The 18,278-nt window shown below is 42.6% G+C and overlaps 3 protein-coding genes across 4 annotated transcripts; 1 reads left to right on the top strand and 2 right to left on the bottom strand.

Annotated features, from left to right (window-relative positions):
• Nucleotides 1-377: 377 nt before the first annotated feature.
• On the bottom strand, nt 378-10,752 carry LOC135845435 (polyamine-transporting ATPase 13A3-like). 2 transcript variants are annotated; one of them, XM_065363980.1, is made up of 21 exons: nt 10,368-10,752; nt 10,150-10,238; nt 9,898-10,065; nt 9,720-9,799; nt 9,007-9,128; nt 8,779-8,935; nt 8,472-8,676; nt 8,169-8,364; nt 7,730-8,031; nt 7,443-7,643; nt 7,079-7,267; nt 6,589-6,729; nt 5,904-6,057; nt 5,394-5,639; nt 5,157-5,317; nt 4,896-5,023; nt 3,974-4,149; nt 3,404-3,739; nt 2,760-3,294; nt 2,516-2,652; nt 378-2,419 (listed from the first exon to the last, which is right to left on the bottom strand). In XM_065363980.1, exons 1-21 carry the CDS (start codon nt 10,453-10,455, stop codon nt 2,184-2,186), a joined length of 4,047 nt encoding a protein of 1,348 aa, XP_065220052.1. In that variant the 5' UTR covers nt 10,456-10,752; the 3' UTR covers nt 378-2,183. The 2 variants fall into 2 exon arrangements, with proteins under 2 accessions (XP_065220052.1, XP_065220053.1); XM_065363981.1 differs by lacking the exons at nt 9,720-9,799; nt 9,898-10,065; nt 10,150-10,238; nt 10,368-10,752 and adding an exon at nt 9,300-9,445.
• Nucleotides 10,753-10,955: 203 nt separating this feature from the next.
• On the top strand, nt 10,956-15,881 carry LOC135845447 (TAR DNA-binding protein 43-like). Its single transcript, XM_065364007.1, has 5 exons — nt 10,956-11,172; nt 11,258-11,566; nt 11,667-11,845; nt 12,485-12,625; nt 14,781-15,881. The coding sequence occupies exons 2-5, from the start codon at nt 11,338-11,340 to the stop codon at nt 15,441-15,443; spliced, it is 1,212 nt and encodes a 403-aa protein (XP_065220079.1). The 5' UTR covers nt 10,956-11,172; nt 11,258-11,337; the 3' UTR covers nt 15,444-15,881.
• A 482-nt stretch (nt 15,882-16,363) lies between these two features.
• On the bottom strand, nt 16,364-17,950 carry DCTN5-p25 (Dynactin 5, p25 subunit). The gene is made up of 4 exons (XM_065364018.1): nt 17,642-17,950; nt 17,361-17,548; nt 16,767-16,878; nt 16,364-16,695 (listed from the first exon to the last, which is right to left on the bottom strand). Exons 1-4 carry the CDS (start codon nt 17,687-17,689, stop codon nt 16,495-16,497), a joined length of 549 nt encoding a protein of 182 aa, XP_065220090.1. The 5' UTR covers nt 17,690-17,950; the 3' UTR covers nt 16,364-16,494.
• Nucleotides 17,951-18,278: the final 328 nt, after the last annotated feature.

An 18,278-nucleotide genomic window follows, 5' to 3' on the forward strand; every position in this document is an offset into this window, starting at 1 on the left:
ACTCGCAACAAACACAATTGTCGTCGTGTCGGGTTGTGCACCCTTATCGCTATCTTCAAGTTACCGGGTGACCAAGTGATGATGAACACTTGGTGTTTGAAAAGCTTTGCACTAATAATAAATAGACAATAGTTATCTGAGAAGGGAGAGTTATTTTTCCTAATTTAACAACTTCACTTCTCGCTAAAAAAGTTCCTCATTTACCTTAACGTACATACGAGTATATCTACTGTTCGTACAGTAGTAAGCGCTACAAATACGAGTACAAATGTGGCCGCTCATTAATGCTACAGACACACAAATACGTAAGTAAGTACTTGCTTATGTACTTTGGCGGAGCATACCCCTACATGCAGTCAAATGGAAACACGACGACGTAAAAAAAAGTAACAATTTATTGTGGCACGTCGTTGAGCTACAAAATAACAAAAATACAAGTAGGTAGATAATTAAAATAAAAATAAAAATGAAAATACAGTACTCGATTATTACCTAACGAAAGTAAACGTAAACGTATAAGTACGCGTAAATCGGCGGTATCGTTTCGAGTAAGTACGAGTTAATACGAAGACGACAGACGACCGCCTCGAATAGGCCTACGTATTCGATCAGGGTAAATCCAAGTACTAACAATAAGACAAGTACCAAATACTTTACTCTACCATAATTTACAGGTCGTGGTCGTACGTAACGTACGCAACGTACGCTACAGCTGGTGCAGATTTGATTGCAGATACATTTTAGCTACCTAGTATGTATGTATGTATGTACCTAGTACCTACCTAACAACAAGTACAAGTAGGTAACATTATTTCGTGGCTCCGGCTCGAACAACCGAATGCTCAAATATCATTACCTATACCTACGCTACGCTACATACGAGTAGCTAAAATGTATACCAAATCAAATCAGCACCCCGTATGTTACGTATACGTACATTGTACCTGCATAATATGTAGCTACTAGCTAGCCAGGAATAGGTAGGTAGGTCTAGGTAGGTAAGTAGGTGCTACATCGGGTAAGTACTAAATAGGCGAGGAGAACGATCAGTCGAGAAATCTCGCAGCACGAAATTGCTTTTGCGCGCGCGCGTCTTAATTTAGAACGGACGGCGGCGGTAAATCAACTAAAATCAACACTTGTTACGAGTAGAAATGAAAACGGAAAACGCTTTTCGGTAAATAAATTCGGTTTAACGCGTCAAACTGAAAGAACAAAAACAAAACAAAACAAAATCAAATAAAGTTTCGACACTAGCTAGTAGCTAAGTAGCTATGCGACGCAAGTACGAGTACCCGTAGGTGTACTGCGGCCTGCGCGGATGTTTGCTTACTCACTGCCGCCGCGTCGAGAGATGATCTTGTAATCTTGGATTCTTCAAAACGCCATCCATGGCGGGGCGGCAAATATTGGTCGCGCTCGCGATAGGTATTACGTATGTACGTATTATTGTTTCCGTTTTCTCGAATTTTTCTACGTTAGACGAATTAGTCGGCGAGGTTTCTGTTACGCGGCGCAAACGCAAACGGACAAACGCAAAACACACCAACAGTCGGACAAAGAAGCGAGTATCGAGTAGTTAAATGTACTAAATTTGTCGATTGGTAACGATCGAAAATGAGAAATAAGGTTTCGACCATCGTTGGCGGGAAAAATTGAACAGCTCGGCTCAGTTCATTCGAAAAACGATTAAACAGCCGACGAAAACGCGTCTTCTTCGATATGCTCGATTTTTCATAAATAACGAAGATAGCAGCCCTATCCTGTAGCATTTCTCCGGGACGAACTAAACCGCAGACAGTCGACATTCGCAGAACCTATCGACTAGATCAGTTCTTTCTCAGTACCAACCGTACCAGTATACAGTAAACAGTGTTGATATACATTTTTGCACATCCAATTATTACCTATTATCGTATTATCATCATCTCATCATCATTATCATCTATTATCACTCGCTATATTATTACGCTATAATACATAATAATAATAATAATAATAATAATATTATTAATAATACATTTTTTTAAGAATACATAGGGTAGGGTAGGTTAGGTAGGTAATGTACCTACGAAAAGTAGGTAACACTGAACAAATACTCACGAGACGAGACGGTGATAGTGATACGAAAATGATAGGTAGGTAGGTAGGTAGATGATCGGCCAGTGGGCCAACTGCTAGCGTTACGAAGTGAATATGAAGGACAAGTTTTCGTTGGGCGTAAAGTAATCAGATTGAACGGTGGTTTGCGAGGAAACGCAGGCGAGTTTAACATCGCTGAGCGTGCCACTGCCGCCGTTGTTGGAGCGAGTAGTCTTGTTTATATTCGGAACGGAGCTGGAAATGCAGCGGTAATTGGTCGGCGACAATCGTCGAGGAATCGTTTGCGAACCGCGAAACAACAACGCGTTCCTCGCACCTAAACAACGAGTAACAACCACCGTACCGATAAGTACGAGCAGGTAACCAGGTAACTAGATAAGTGTGTAGTGTGTAAGTGTGTAGGTGTACTAACACGAATCGGCGCAGTTATCGGAAGCGTTGGCATTTTCATAATCGACATCGCACGATACGGTAGGCCAATCCGAACGACTAACCAGCTCGTGTTCGACGTTAGCGTATAGTTTCCTCCATTTAGAGCCGGCGTGCAGTCTAGAAAACAGACCAAAAACAAGGCGGCGAAATTACCTTTACGGGCTGGCCTACGGGGCTACGGTCACACCAGTCGTACGAGTCGTACGATACACCGTATACGTTACCTTTGTTTCAACACAGTCGACAACAGGTAGTCGCAAACGACGATTTCGACGACCAACGACAGTATCAAATTGAGCATTGCGAGAAGCACGACGACGATACGAAAGTGTACGTCCTGCGGTACCTTGAGCTCGAAGAATTGCACGATGCGTTCGGCCGGCGTCAGTATCAGGTACAGCGTGCTGGACGTGATCGAAATCAGACAAACGATCAGTATATAATTGGAGCAAATGTATCCGACATACGGCGGTCCTTTGTGAAACGCTATCGTCAGTATGACGTATTGCAACGCCGAAATACTAAATACCGCGTAATTCTCGTAAGACGCTTCGGAAGACTCGTTCGCATCCGCGCCCGCGCCAGCGCCCGCCTCCGCCTCCGCTCTGGTCGCGTTATACGGCGTAAACCAATTATACTGCTGCACAGCCAGAAAACTGGTCACTTGTACCGCGATTATAATCGACGTTTGTAATAGCAAACTGGTCAACGCGGCTAACGATATCAACGAAGAAGGCGGCGGCTTCGACGCCAATTTACCTGCGAAAACGATAGATGAATAAAATATAAACGAATAAATGAAATTGAAAAAAAAAAAAAAAAAATACCAGCGAAATTCGAATAAGTACAAGTACATATGTATTTATACCTTGGTACGGTGGCGTGTGGCCTAGCGAGAATGCGCAACACGCTATTATGAAAAGATCGATGTACAGAAACTCGACGTCGGTCAAATTTGTATTGATCGAGTACAAAATCATGAGCGAAACGAACTGCGTCAACGAATACAACGCCATGAATTTGAATAGCGCGAACGAAGTCACCAACGCCGCTCTTCCTTCCTTTATTATATCCAAAATACAGCGAATATCTTGCACTTTGGACGTGAACGGGCTGGCAGCCGACGATTCGTTATTGCTCAAAGAGATTCCGGTATGAGCTGCTTTGAGAGCGCCGCAGTCGTTGGCGCCGTCTCCGCACATGGCTAATTATTCCAACATACATACAACACACGAGCACGTAAATACGAGTATTGCCGACGTTTTGATTTAGCCTACAACGACGCACGCGCGTCGCGGGTGTCCCATTAACTGAAACCCGCCCGCTCGCGGTGAAAAAAGTCAAGTTGGCTCGAGTGGGCTCTAGTTGCAAAAATGATAGATTAGACACCCGGTACGCGCGGCGCAGCGCTACCCAAAACCGCGACAAGTTTTCTCACCTACTACGTAACCCAAAGCTTGCATTTCTCGTACTAGATTTTGCTTTTGATCCGGATTCATTCGCGAAAATATGTTGGCTTTTATACCTATGTACGGTATGAGTTCGGGAAAATGTTGTTTCAAAAACATCCAATTTGCGCCGGTCAACGCGAACACATAATTCTTCGGTGGCGAGCTGTGGCAAAACATCAAACAGAAAAACTATTACACCTACTCCTATGTACCTACTACCTAATACCCATACCTACGTTGTACGTCTACGTATGTTAACAATACCGTAATGCCGAATATAAGACTCGCAGGGGTAGTCGAATTCGTCTTCTTTTTTCATTGAAAGCGTGTTTTTTACCATCCCGCAGGACCAAACCAAACTTGGAAATACTTTTGTTAAAAAACGATTACGATTGAAAAAAAAACTCCGCTGCTCGATACAACTTTTTTTTTTCAATTTGTCATCCCCTTTCATTTTAATTTACGCACGCGTATATACCTTTTCTCGAAGGTACCGAAGTAAAAGTGATCGAATACCTAAAATTTGCTTTGTGTAGTCATCGAAAGCCGTGATAAGCCGTATTTGAGAAAACGTGTTAATAATTGCGCATTTAATACGTACGTAGTAGTACATATGTAGTAGAGGTACAGCCACCTGCGCGTACAACTTATCTTTTTGAACCAAGCATACGTCATACTTTTTCGAAGGTATAGCCTACCTAGGCTATACATATTACATACGAGTATAAGTAGTAATACACGTAGGTTGTTCCAATGTTCCTACTCTAGCTCATAAGCTTAGTCTGAACATTTTACGATTAAATTAAAATTAATACGAGTAGGTAGGGCTATGTATGTTTCGCAGATAGCAGAGATAACTAATCAAAATACATTAATCGAAATAGGTACGAAATTACGCATTACTCGTACCAAACTATGTTTGCGGCGCAATCGAACGGAATAATGGTAGCGTCGCTAGCCACGTTGGTTGATGGAGACAATTCGGTCAAATGTGTTTCGTCCGTGCTGGCGCCATCTGAATTAAGTTTGTGGTTGAACTGTTGAAAAAAAAAAAAAAAAAAAAACCGTCACTCGTAATAGGTGTCGCAGACTACCGGTAGGCAGGCAGGTAGGTAAGTAAGTAAGTACGTAGTATAAGTGAGGTACGAGTAAAAAGAAGGAGCAGCTTACCGCCGGAGAACTAATGGACGAAGTTATCGGTGACACGTCCGCGTACGTATAGTATATATGCGGTACGGGCGCCTCGACGCATTGTATAGCGATAACGTCTTGTTCGGGCAATATTATGCCGCAGTCCCTGGCCACGCTGACGGCCGTTAAAAGATTATCTCCTGAAATCAGGGGGCGAGATGACAAAGCGAAAATCGATTAGGTAGGTAAAGGTAAAGGTAAAGAAAGGTATCGAACCTGTAACGATGACCAAACGTAGATTGGCATCCTTCAGCTTAGAGATGACGGGCGTTGTTTCCGGTTTCAGCTTATTTTCCAACACAATCAAACCGAGAAATACGAGCTCGCTTTCGACTTCTTCGCGAGACAATCGTTGCATTTTCGTGTAGTTGACGGACGACGGTAACGGGCGAAAAGCTGTCGCAATCACGCGATACCCTTTGCGCGTGTAGTTTTTCAGTACGGCGTGAAAATCTGCGGGAACTGTAACGTGCAAAGTGCAAATGAACGTACGAGTCTGAGTATACTCGTATTTTTGCATACGCTAAAAATGGGTTATTGAGCATAAAAAACGGTACCCCAACCTGCGGAGGAAGAAAACCAACTCCGCCCCAACTACCTCAATTAAAGAAAATGATTTTTACAAACGAGTATACTTAGGTATGCAGGTACGTAAGAGAACACGCATCAACCACATCGAATAAGGTTTCTGGGCTACACGCCACAGGCCACACGGACGTTACTTGCCTGATTCTGGAACGCATAAATTGCAAATGCTTTCGGGAGCGCCTTTGCAGTAAATGTTATAATTGGACGCTCCTAAAACTCGAGTGATGACGGTCATACGTTGTAAACTGGAACTGAACGTGAAATGGCGCACGATGCCGATTTCTTTTCCCAACTAAAAATGAAAACAGCAGCAGCAACATGAAGATGATGCGAGCAAATAAGCGTCGTACATAACCTACTCTACATACTCGTACTCGTACTCGGACTCGTATTACGTAATGTACTTGTAGGTACGTAGACGTACGCTACGTAGCAAGTGGGTATCGGCCATCGGGTAACTGGGCATTTGATACATCCGCGTCATTGTCAAAAATGCAAATCAAACCCGAATGTTGAAATTTCGATTCTCGAAAAATGAAGACAAGCGAAAAGTAGCGTCCACAGTCCGGGCTTCTAATTCGGCACACATTTTCAGAAATTGAAAAAAAAAAGCGCGCAGATGGAATGGCATAAAAAAGAGTCGGCCAGCACAGCGCAATCGAAAATCGGCGAAATTACTTGTGCCCATCACCCACGTGACCAAATCGAGTTAGCTCGAACGACCACGCCACCATTCGAGTCTGCACGTCGTTGGTCTACCTACATATGTACATTACATATACATTGTACACGGTACGGTAGGGTATACAGCACGGTACAGTACCTGCAACGAAGAATTGGAAAATTCGTCCGCATTTTTCATATTTATCACCGCCGGCTTCACTATAGTAGGTATGATAAGATCGTATTTTGTATCGTCATTCGCTGCCGGTTCTTCCAACTGCCATCCGGTACTTTCGAAAATCTAACAACAATATTTCTGACCATCAGTAAACACTAATCGTACGTACATACTACAAGTACGTGTATTGTGAACAATGTACATATCACTGCTAATTACTAAATACATCATACGCGTACGAGTAATACGTTAATACATTATACATATGTATGCAGGTGTGTATACGTATGTATACGAGTAGGAGTAGGTGTAGGACGTAGGTATACGTAATAACCACGATAATTCGCAATTCGCGTATCGCGTATCCTGAACGAGAACAAAAACGAAAACGAAAACGAAACGATATACAGTAGGTGGTATTTTATATGCATAGGCGTAAGCCAGACGGTAGACAACACAGTAGAAGAAAAACCTTTAAATCCATAGGATCGCCGCATAATTTTTCTCTAATGATAGTTAACGTGTGACAGGTGACCATGGCGTATAAAAAGTCGCTGTCGGCTGGCAATGCGGCTATATTTTGCACCGGGCCGCAAAAATTCCTATTACTCGTCGGAATCACACCCCACATGTTTAAACCTTCTTCCGTCAGCGTGCCGGTCTGTAAACAATTCAACAACATCTTTCACATCAGCAAAAGTCCAGCCCGCTGACCCAATACAAGTAAAATCGAGCATAGCTGACAAGATACGAGAATTTTCGCCAGCTACGCTACGCTCGATATTGTCGGGCAGCAGCCGGCGAGTACAATTTTTTGTGTATCGCGTACACATTACCTTGTCGAAGCAAATACAGTTGACCGAACCGGAGACATTTATGGAACGCGGACTGATACAGAATATATTTCGCTTTTTCAACCTGAGCAGAGCGTGAACCGCTCCGATTGTCATCGCTGCTGGTAAGGCCGGAGGAACTACTACCGTGATCAAGTCCAACGCTTCCATAGCGATTACGAAAGGAGCTAAACCGCGCAAAGACTGCCAAACAAACGAGCAAAAATACGATTAAATACCCGCGCGACGCGCTATAAGATGCCGACGCGACGCGACGCGACTCGACTCACTTTGGAAACGATGGTGTATAAAAAGCCTATTCCGGCGATGGCCGCTAAAAACTCGACGAACTTGTAACTGTGCTTCTCGAATTTATAGTCGGTCGGTGCCGGATACAATAGCGTACGCATAACGGCGCCTTTCGTAGTCGAGAAGCCGGTGCGAATGACCATGGCCAAGACGTGCTTGTTGCCGTAAAATCGCGTTTGTAATATTTCAGTTCCGCAGTACAACGTGTGCCGAGCGTGTTCCTTGTTTTCGTACGGATGGCCGGCATTCGGAATGGGCGTTTTCATCACAGGATCGCTTTCACCTGGCGTAATACAATACAATACAATACACCGGATATACCACCAGCAGGTATTTGTAGGAGGTAGGTACGTAGTACTTACCGCCGAGAAGTCAGTTAGCTAGCAACAACTTAGTTGCTAGACAGAGACACGTACGTACCTGTTAAGGCGCTTTCGTTGGCTATGCAACTGCCGTTCAATAACACAGCGTCGCAATACATCACACATCCTTGAGTCGGAAGCACTAGAATATCACCGGGAACCAATTGTTCCGTAGGAATGGAAACTTGTTCGTTTCCTTGAATAATATGCACTACGTCGCTCGAGCATACTCGCTTGTGTAATTCGCGTTGATTCTGTACCGTCGCCAATGCAAAATGCGAAATGCAAAAAACAAAAACATCTCGTACAATAAAATTACGAAAACAAGAGCGACGAGACGATTTACTTAGGATGTACTTACGAAATACGTAGACAGCCCGGAGCCGATTATACTTATGACGGTCATAATCATGATAGCGGTAGCGTACAGTACGTAGTCGTCCAAACACCAAATAACGAACGAAAAGAATTGGAATACGTAAAACGGATTGAGTATTTCGAAAAATAACAACGTCACGACGCCGCGTTGCGGTATTATTATCTCGTTGGTGCCGTAAACCGCTCTCCTGCAACATTACATACGACGACGACGCCGCGTTCATGGTCAATTTTCCCGTCTCGTACTTGCGAGTAAGTCTACTCTACTTTACTTTAAGGCTACGCTTTACCTCAAATATTGTTCTAAAGATGAAAGTCCTTGTTGCTGATGAAAATACGACGTCGCAACGTTTTGGTCGAGACCGTTCAATTTATAAAATTGACACGCTTCCGAATCCCAAATGAACCGCGACTTTCGACAGTTGAAATATCTCACTCTTTCCATTTCTGTACGTACGTTGATTGGTATTTTAATCGTTTAATCATCGGATAGCGGCAAAGTTATACTCTATACTCACTTTTAAATATACCTCCGGAGGAATGAACGCTAAATTTCACGTCGTCGGCGTGCTGCGAATGCGGTGTCGGTGTCGGTGTCGGTGTCGCTCGAGAATCCCAACCGTTCATTTCGCCCGATTCGCTGTAACATTTGAGCCGACGCGTTACAATCGTTACGTTACGTTACTACGCACATATAGACATACGTAGGTATTTATTCTGTTAATAGCGCAAACAGGACGACACTTGTTCGCTCCGTCGCTCGATCTACGTACGAAGAACCCGAAAATTCCGCAACCTAAGAGTTACCTACTATTTTACGAATTATGCCGCGTGCCGCGTGTAGCGTACACGATCGTCGATCGTCGATCGATTTTATAACTTGGAACACTTTCCAAGAATCTCTCGTGCCAGAAAACAGAAATCAGCGTCGCACATTCGAATGTAATCAGAAAATTCCATCTCATAATCGAACAACCCTAAATAATGATAATGATACAACATACATATATACACGCATTCGATTACCTAATACACTACCTAACCGAACAATTTCGGTTTTTTTTGTTTTTTGTTTTTCAAGTAGGCAGCCCAGTCTGTAAAAGTTGTTTGTCGAAAACAAAGTAGGTACGTTTACTACTATACCGAAGCGAGTATTTCAACCCCCGCGTCGAACGAAAAGTTGAGAATAACGCGTACCAACAACAAAACAGAACAAAATAATATAGCTGACCTGTTATCGACAATCGATTCGTAATTCAAGATGTAGATTTTCTTGACGTGAAAACTTTTATGTTGATCTTTGTATCTTTCCTGCAACATGAATCGCGAACGAAAGTAAGACGCCGAAAATTCGGACAGGCAACCCATCGCATCGGCGCGCGATTAACCATACGAGTATGTATACTCACTTCGATCAGTACTCTGGTAGCGCATACTAAAGGACATTTCGTATGAGTCGCGTACAACCGTAGACGATTGAACCAGTAACAGAACAAACCAAATATTCCGAATGAAAATGCGATAAGCGTCCAATACAGAGCTGTATAGAGTTTGCTGCGGCGATAACCGTATATTTTCTGACAGAAATGCGACAAAACCTCGTTATTTATCATTACTCGTACGCGAAAATCGTATCCCTCGAAAATCCGTCCAAAACTCACCAACTGATAGTCTTCCTCCAGTTGAATGAACTCGACGCTAGCGTCTATCGGACCTTCGTTGAAAGTATTCGAAACAAACTTCTGATGATCTAGGATTTGGAAAAACCATTATTTGGGCGTTCGCGTAAGTATCGAGCGACTCGACTCGACTCGCACGGTACCGTAATTCGTTCTCGAGTACCTAACGAGGCGAAGAAAAAATTACTCGAACGCGTTACCTTGTAACAAGTTATCCTGCGTTTCGACTTTTTTGCGATGCTTGAAGTTGAAAGGAAAAAAGCACGTTCTATCGCAGTTGCTAGCCATTTCAATTCGATGTTATTTCTTCCGACGCTGCTGTCACAAGCACACTGCTAATTTGGAACACATGAGAGGACAATCCGTCGTTGGTACAGCTATTCTCATATTCACATAGTTACCCCGAGGCATCGCACACTTACCTTAAATAAATGAAAATTCGAATCTTTCAACAAGACCACAAATTCGAAATATGTAAGTCGTTTAACAGTTTAACGAGAGGCTTACTCCAGCCTCTTATCACTACCTATTCGTCAAGCTCCAGTCTCCGCATCCCGGCCAGGCCACACAGTTGACAGTACTAGGGATACTAGGGTACCGAAGCGTCCCCGTTCTTGTTCACGTCACGTCATCGCCCATCGCCGATCGCCGCATCTCACGTGAGGCCGGAACGGAAACACTTCGTCACAAGTCACAAATCAATGAATGAAGTAACGAACCAACACTGCACGTGAGGCGTGAGTTGCCAAGCCTAAAGCGGTAAAGCCTGAAAAAGGCCAACCACCTTGGTTCTTGGTTCATCGCGGCCATTTTCGAGTGAACGTGAATTTATGATGGTTCAGAATAATGTTTGATTAGTGCTGCGCATCATTTTTATATTTTATTCGAATTTTCTTTTAAATTGAATTATAGTCGGATCGAATTATTGAATTATAATTGCGTGAAGACTTCGCGTTGTTTTCTGTTATCCGCTTTAAAATTTTGGTGTTCCGCGGTTGAGTATAAGTAAGCCTAACCCTGTTCATGTTGAGATCCGGTATCTTCATCTTCGTATAAATACATTTACATTTACGCATATTATTTTACACAGTTGCGTCCTGAGGCTTTGCTGTATTCAGTTGCTTGCCAGCTTGTCGCGTAATCAGCCTTACAAATCAAATCGAATTGAATATGCAGTACGTACAAGTGACCGACGTCGAAGATTCGGAACCCATTGAAATTCCGTCCGAAGATGATGGAACACTCACGGTTTCATCATTAGCAGCTCACTACCCGGGTGCTACCGGATTGAAGTATCGTCTAGACGGCCACACTCGTGCTGTAAAACTAGCAAACGGAATATTATATCCGCCGGAAAACGGTTGGGGAGAAAGAACTTATTACTGTATTTTTCCGAAAGGTACGTGTTTTTATCCTATACCTACCCGCGTTTCTTTCGCCATGTTTCACTACGCGCCACGTCCGATAGACGATTTTAATTATCTACGAATTTATTGCAGACAATACAAAACGCAAGGCTGACGATGCTTTAGAAACGTCCGAGTCGAAAACTTCCAAAGTGGATACCGAGTCCAAATGGGTGCATACCGATTTGGTGGTATTAGGGTTACCTTGGAAAACAACGGATAAGGAATTACGAGACTACTTTTCTAAATTCGGCGAACTACAATTAGCGCAGGTATTACTCGAGTGATTTCATTCCTCCACATTTTACTCTGATATCGGTTTTTTTCTAAGTATCGTTTTCGCAGTTATGTAGGGGTTTTTTTTTTCGCCTAGTGTCGCTACGCTCTTCACATTTTGATAACATTTAACGCGCGGTCTACGCCAAGTCTGAGATTAGTCTAATCCTTTCTCGTGTCTAGTACGTACTCGTAAGTAACAGTATCGAGACGACTGTCGCGGATGATATTATTCGGGTACATAATTGTCCGATACATTTCGGAATTGACATTTTTCTTCTTCTTCGCGTGCTTCGCATTTTGAAGAGTTCAACACTGTACCAATACCAAAGGCGGTTGAAGTGCGCAAAATAGCGTTCGCGCGTTGAGCGAAAGTAAAGTAGTAGAAGACGAAAGACGTGACTCAAATTCATCGGCTTCTCTTAGGGTTGAAAAGTGGCGAGTGGTTTTCAACTTGAAATTTTGAGCGTTGCTTGTACGTACTAAAACTACAATACGAGCATAATGAAATTAGGTCATTCGCGCGTCGTAATAGATTATTTGATCGGTTTTGAACTTTGCATAGTGTGAAACGGTGCGGTCGCGCATCGCGAATATTTGGTATTTCGTTAACGTCCGGTGGTCGCAATTTCTAGGTCAAAATCGATCCCATTTCGAAGAAATCCAAAGGCTACGGTTTCATCAGATTCGCTGACCAAGAAGTTCAAGTGCGAGTCATGTTGCAAAGACATCAGATAGACGGCCGATGGTGCGACGTACGGATTCCCGTTTCCAAGGTGAGCTTTAAAATTTTTCGTTAACTTTATTCGGGTGTTATTTTTTTGACGGTTCGATGCTTACGAGAGGTTGAGCATTCATCTTCGTAGTACAGCTGGTAGTGTGCTGTGCTGTGCTGTGCGGTGTCATTGTTACCTGCGTAAAGGAAATGCAAACTTTTTAAAATCATTATTATTGAAATGATATGCCTCCTATATTTATTCATTTATATATAATGTTTCAGGTGGTAACTTCTTTAGCCTGTAAAAGACACCAGTTATTAACTCTTCGGAAATGTTTTATACATGATTTACTAAGCTTTTTTTTCTTTCATTTGAAAGTGCGTTGACGGAATCACACGTAGAAAATTGAAAGGCGTACATTAAAAACTGGGTTTACGAAAATCGACGCGGTTACGCGATCGAGTTGAGGCGTGTAGATTCTTGTTCGTATCACGATGATTCTTCGATGAATGCTTTTTCGTAAAGATGGGTCGTTACTTTTTAAAAGGATTGTGTTTGAAATGAAACGAGGTCATCTTCGACGAATTTGAAATTTTGAGCGCAGGTGTTTGTTGTAGATAATGATGATGATGATGATGATAATGCTGATCAAAGTGCCAAAGTGAAAATTCGTAATTGTTCGGAGATTTTTTTTTTCTTTTCGCTGAAGGCTCTTGACCTACTGACAGGCGAATCCGATGAAAAATATGTTCAAACTTTCGAGGCAAACTTGTGATCGCGGCTGTTGAACTAGATAACGCTTTGTATGTATGTAGACGTACATACGATACCTACGTACTTAGTTTGGGTTCGTATCTCGGCTGGTGGAAAAAAATTGAATTATCGCTTCGCGTATTCGTTGGTTTTTGCGGCGTAACAACGGGTCGTTTTAAATTTTTCCGCACATTTTCAGCGTAAATTAACGAACGTCTTTTGCAGTACGAATCTTTTAATTGCCAACGAAATCGTCCCACAAACAGACCTTTTTCGATGGAGAATGAAATGAAAAATGAAGGTTGAAAATGGCCTGGTCTCTGTGCAAACCAAAACCACGCCTCGCTTCGTAAACGCAACGTCTCGTGCTGCGAATGGTGTCATTTAAGTACATATTTACTTTCGAACATGCGTCTGTGTCGGTGTCACACCTGCCGTTTTTGGGCACATACTTTGACCGCTTTACGGTTACTGTTTTATCTGAAATTCGATTTTCCGTTGGTGAAATCTGTCAAGAAAGGCGTACTCGCCTCGTATTAGTTACCACATTTATCTATCAGTTTCGATCATCTCCAGAAGAACTCGCCGAATGAATCGGTCAAGGTACCTACCTATTGAACAGTGTACTCTCGGCTGGATTCGTCTCGGAAGAGTATTACGGTGACGAGATTTTATCCTCGCGCTTTTCCATATTTTCTTCAACGTACAGTCATCATGCGAAATGCATACATCCGATACTCGTTGAAGAGGCACGTACCTCTACCACTACCTAGTACTCGTAATTATTCGACGAATCTACACGTTCTTCGGGTTTCGGGTTTCGGGTTTCGGGTTACTTCTCATTATTCGAGCATTTATACGTAGCTTTACTTTTTACCCTATTTTCTTCGAATCGAGGGTGCCAAATTCTTTATGCGAGTCTTTCAGTTGTTATCGCTAGTAAGCCAAATATGTACCTGTACCTGCGTAATATTGCGCATAATGTAGGTTTCGGTTTATACGCACTAGCGAGTAGCGATCCTTGATACGATAAACGTAGACGTAGACGTAGACGTGGGTATAGGTACTCGTAGTAGTCGACGTTTGGGGAAATTTTGAGAAATCGAGGCGGCGATGTCTTTATTTTTGTCTCTCAGTCTCCGCTACACTCGCAAACTGTATGATTCGAAGTAGGTAAGGTAAGCATATTATAAGTAAGCTTTGTGACGAAAACAGAAATCGTTTGAAAAGGTAATTAGGCAATCGCACGCGTATTTCAGACTGCAGGGTGTAATGAAAATTTGCAAGTTGATTTTACGGGGGGGGGGGGGGTGGTAGGTAAACATTTTTGAGAGTAGGTATCCATAGTGTAAGTGTATGTGTATGTGTATGTATGATGTAAATGTACAACATCGTTGTTTCTAAGTATAGCGATAGCGTTAGCGTAGCTAGTTTTGCTGATGTTGGATTGTTTTAACAGGATAGCGTCGGCAAGAAGTCTCCGTATAAGGTGTTTATAGGGCAGTGTACAGAAGATTTGACTGAAGACGTATTACGAGAATATTTTTCGCAGTTCGGCGAAATAAGTGACTTGTATGTGCCGAAGCCGTTCAGAGCTTTCGCATTTGTGACATTTGTTGAGTCTAATGCCGCGAAAAACGTATGCGCTCAAGAGCATCAAATTAAGGATACAAAAGTTTATGTTACTGAAGCGGTGCCGAAAGGAGAAACAGAGAAATACGAGCGTGGCCGCTCGCGCAGAGATAATAGAAACAGACGAGGAGATTACAGTGGTGCAAATTATGACGATTATTATGATAGAAGGCGGCCGTGGGCTGGTGGTAGAGAGGATGGTGGTGGTTGGCGAGAGCGCTGGAATGATGAGCCCGGTTACAAAGATAGTTCGTGGAGGCAAAAGAGCAGTGGTTGGGCTCGTTCTCCGTCCGGCAACAGGTGGAGAGATTCCGTTGTGCCGCCGGCCTCCGATGGAAATTTCGACCCCGACGTGGTAGCGGCCGTCGTCAATAAAGCCGTCATGGGCGTTATCGGCAATTTGAAAGGAGCCCAGCCAACACCCGCCTCTGATTTGGCGCCAGCTAACGGCGGCGGCTACTCCAAAGAAGATTGGTGGAGTCGTAGATGAATGCCAACAACACCAACGCCAACACGAACGCGAACGCGTACGCGAGCGCCGCCGCCGCCCACGCATTATCGCATCGTCTTGTGTTAGAAACGCTTTTTCCTCCTTTCGTACATTCTATCTATCTATAATAATAAGTATGTAACTTAATTAATTAATCGATTACGTAATTAATTAATTGATTGATTGATCGATTGATGTCATTTTTATTCTATCATTACTTATACTACTACTACGTATGTATTATTTTGACGATTATTTTGCTATTTTCCCCCCTCTCTCTGTCTTTTTTTCTCGATATTATTTTACCGTTTTAAATTATTACACTTCACTCTTTGATGTAGCTATGTTTGCCGTTGACTTTAAGAATCAATTATGTCTTATATACTGTATGTCTGCAATTTTTATGATTTGTATGATTAATAAATGAATTGAACTATACAGCTATTACCGCGTATCGAACCCATATTCATTCGTATTGCAGCGTTCTCTCGGATATCAAGATTGCGTATTTCTCGGCAATCCGACATGATACGTGCGATGTATCGAGTTGCGACTGCGAGTGTACACATATGTATGTAATATTCACCCCGTAGATGTGTTTCGGGAAAGTTTTATTCCGTTTCGTGTCGCTCAAGACGTACAGTATGTACTATCAACGCTTGAAACGAAACGCTATTTTCTTCCTTGCGCAGAATGCAAGTCGGTGCCAACTGCCACGTACATAAATATCGTATGTTGGTAAGATAGCGCGTACAAGTAGTTCTCTGCGTTTAAGATGCGATCGGAAAACAAAACAACACGAATATTTTTCATTGATTGAGCGACTGTAAACCAGTATCGAGTGTATTTACGTACACTGTACAAGTAAAGTAGTATTGACAGCTAGAACAAGAGTTTGATATGGGAAAAATAAAAACTCATTCAGCCGCCAAATGTGTATTTATTACGATTGACAATGATTCCGTTCGCAAGAATGCGAGTATATTTTATGTACATAATTTACATCGAGAAATGAATAATTCTAAAAAAAAAAAAAAACGATCAATCCTCGTTAATCTGATTGTTGCGGAACAAAATGCTGGTAATAACTTCGAGTGTAGTCGATCATCAGTTCTTGCGTACATTCGGGCAGTTCGCCAACGTACACGCCCGGGGAACCACCGTACCTGGCGAAAGACGGTACCACCGTTTCAGGAGGTAATACGGTACCATCTGCGATCATACTGCAGTCTTTCAATATGCAACGTCGACCCTGCAAACAAACTCGATTCAACTCTTTTTTCAACAGCTGGTCGGGTACGTTAAATGCCGCGTTGTGCTTACAATAACTACGTCCTTGCCAATGTAAACGTAGGATCCCACATCGGCCGCGCTTACCACCGAATTTTCACCAATAAACACGTGATCGCCGATTCTCATGGGAAAGAATGCAACCCTGAAACGAGCACAACAAAATTGAACATTATTCGAGATTTTTACGAAAAATGACAGAGGCGTGTAAGTACTAATTAGCGACTGTCGAATGAAATAATTACTAAGACGAAGCCGAGTTTACGTGAGAATTGAGACAGAAATTTCCCAATACCACACAATTATCGAATTTATACGACGCTGCCGTAGGTACTTTTACATTTTGCAACTGGGTAAACAAAGACGAGCGTAATGAATTTCTTTCGAGAAGGTATCGATAGGTAAGGTACTTGACATCGCATGCAGAACTACGTGAATCGTTTCGTTTCAAACTTGGTTTTTCAAATTATAAACAACCACATGTACTTTTCATCGCAGTTATGACTACGAGGTTTTTCATCTTCGTCGCAGTTCTTTTCTCTTCGTTTTTTTCCCCTGACGGATAACGAATAACGATCATCAGTGTTACGCGAGCTTATAAATTATACGTTTGATAGGGTGTAGTACCCGTGGCTAAACTTTTTATACGGCGGTCGGATAACGGAGTTTTTACTAATGATGCAGTATCTTCCGGTTCGCACATTAGCCAAGTCGCCTCTGACGATAGCGTTGGACTGAACGATTACTTTGCCCAACAAAATTATATTTTGGGAACCGCATAATGTCGTTTGCCTGCTAACTTTATTTCCAGATGCCTGAAATTACAAGTCGAATCGAGTGAGACGAGAAAACTGAAAAATCGTACTCGCGCAACTGCCAGTCGCTATTCACTAAAAAAAAACGCTTACCGTTTCAACGTACTCTGCTTTATCGTAACACAACTCTCGAAGCTCCATTTCTAAGCGAATTTTCCATTGACTAGGGAAAAGCGTAAGCCCGATCACAATTACATCACATCTCGACTGTTCCTGTTCGACAGTTATCAGTCATCACAAATCGCTGCTTCAGTTAGTAGTTACAGCACTATTTTTCAGGTTTAGTCAAAAATGAGCCCAATTTTTCGAATTAATTTCGAATTTGAATTCCAATTAATTAATGTTGAATTGTTGAAACTCTGGCTGACTGGCTGCTGGCTATCTGGCTAGTTTGGGTTTTGGCAGTTTTGGCACTTTTGGCCGGGCGATTGGGTTCCGATTTCATTCGACTTGATACGTACACCCGTGCGAGCGTTACGGTTTACGGTATTCCGTGACTGCATGAGCTGCTGTCTGCTTATGCAACGTGCAGCATGCGCTTGGAAATTTTATTCATTATTCAGTTTTCATCCATTTCCATGCACCCATGAGATCGTTGGTTGATCAATGACATAGTTGTGTTGAGTAGTGTTGGGCAAAAATCGATTATTTCAAATAATCGATAATCGATTAATCGGCCAAAAAAATAATCGCGACTCCGATTAATCGGTGAAAAAATAATCGATTAAAT

This window comes from Planococcus citri, chromosome 4 (genome assembly GCF_950023065.1).
Source record: "Planococcus citri chromosome 4, ihPlaCitr1.1, whole genome shotgun sequence".
Classification (NCBI taxonomy): domain Eukaryota; kingdom Metazoa; phylum Arthropoda; class Insecta; order Hemiptera; family Pseudococcidae; genus Planococcus; species Planococcus citri.

Coding starts and splice junctions, on each gene's coding strand:
- LOC135845435 (XM_065363980.1), bottom strand. CDS start 10,455: ATGGCTAGCAACTGCGATAGAACGTGCTTTTTTCCTTTCAACTTCAAG. Junction 10,239..10,367: donor GCAGGATAACTTGTTACAAG/GTAACGCGTTCG, acceptor TCCAAATCCTAG/ATCATCAGAAGTTTGTTTCG. Junction 8,032..8,168: donor CAACGAAAGCGCCTTAACAG/GTACGTACGTGT, acceptor GTATTACGCCAG/GTGAAAGCGATCCTGTGATG.
- LOC135845447 (XM_065364007.1), top strand. CDS start 11,338: ATGCAGTACGTACAAGTGACCGACGTCGAAGATTCGGAACCCATTGAA. Junction 11,846..12,484: donor GCGAACTACAATTAGCGCAG/GTATTACTCGAG, acceptor CGCAATTTCTAG/GTCAAAATCGATCCCATTTC. Junction 12,626..14,780: donor TACGGATTCCCGTTTCCAAG/GTGAGCTTTAAA, acceptor TTGTTTTAACAG/GATAGCGTCGGCAAGAAGTC.
- DCTN5-p25 (XM_065364018.1), bottom strand. CDS start 17,689: ATGGAGCTTCGAGAGTTGTGTTACGATAAAGCAGAGTACGTTGAAACG. Junction 16,879..17,360: donor TATAAAAAGTTTAGCCACGG/GTACTACACCCT, acceptor TGCTCGTTTCAG/GGTTGCATTCTTTCCCATGA. Junction 16,696..16,766: donor TTGGCAAGGACGTAGTTATT/GTAAGCACAACG, acceptor GTTTGTTTGCAG/GGTCGACGTTGCATATTGAA.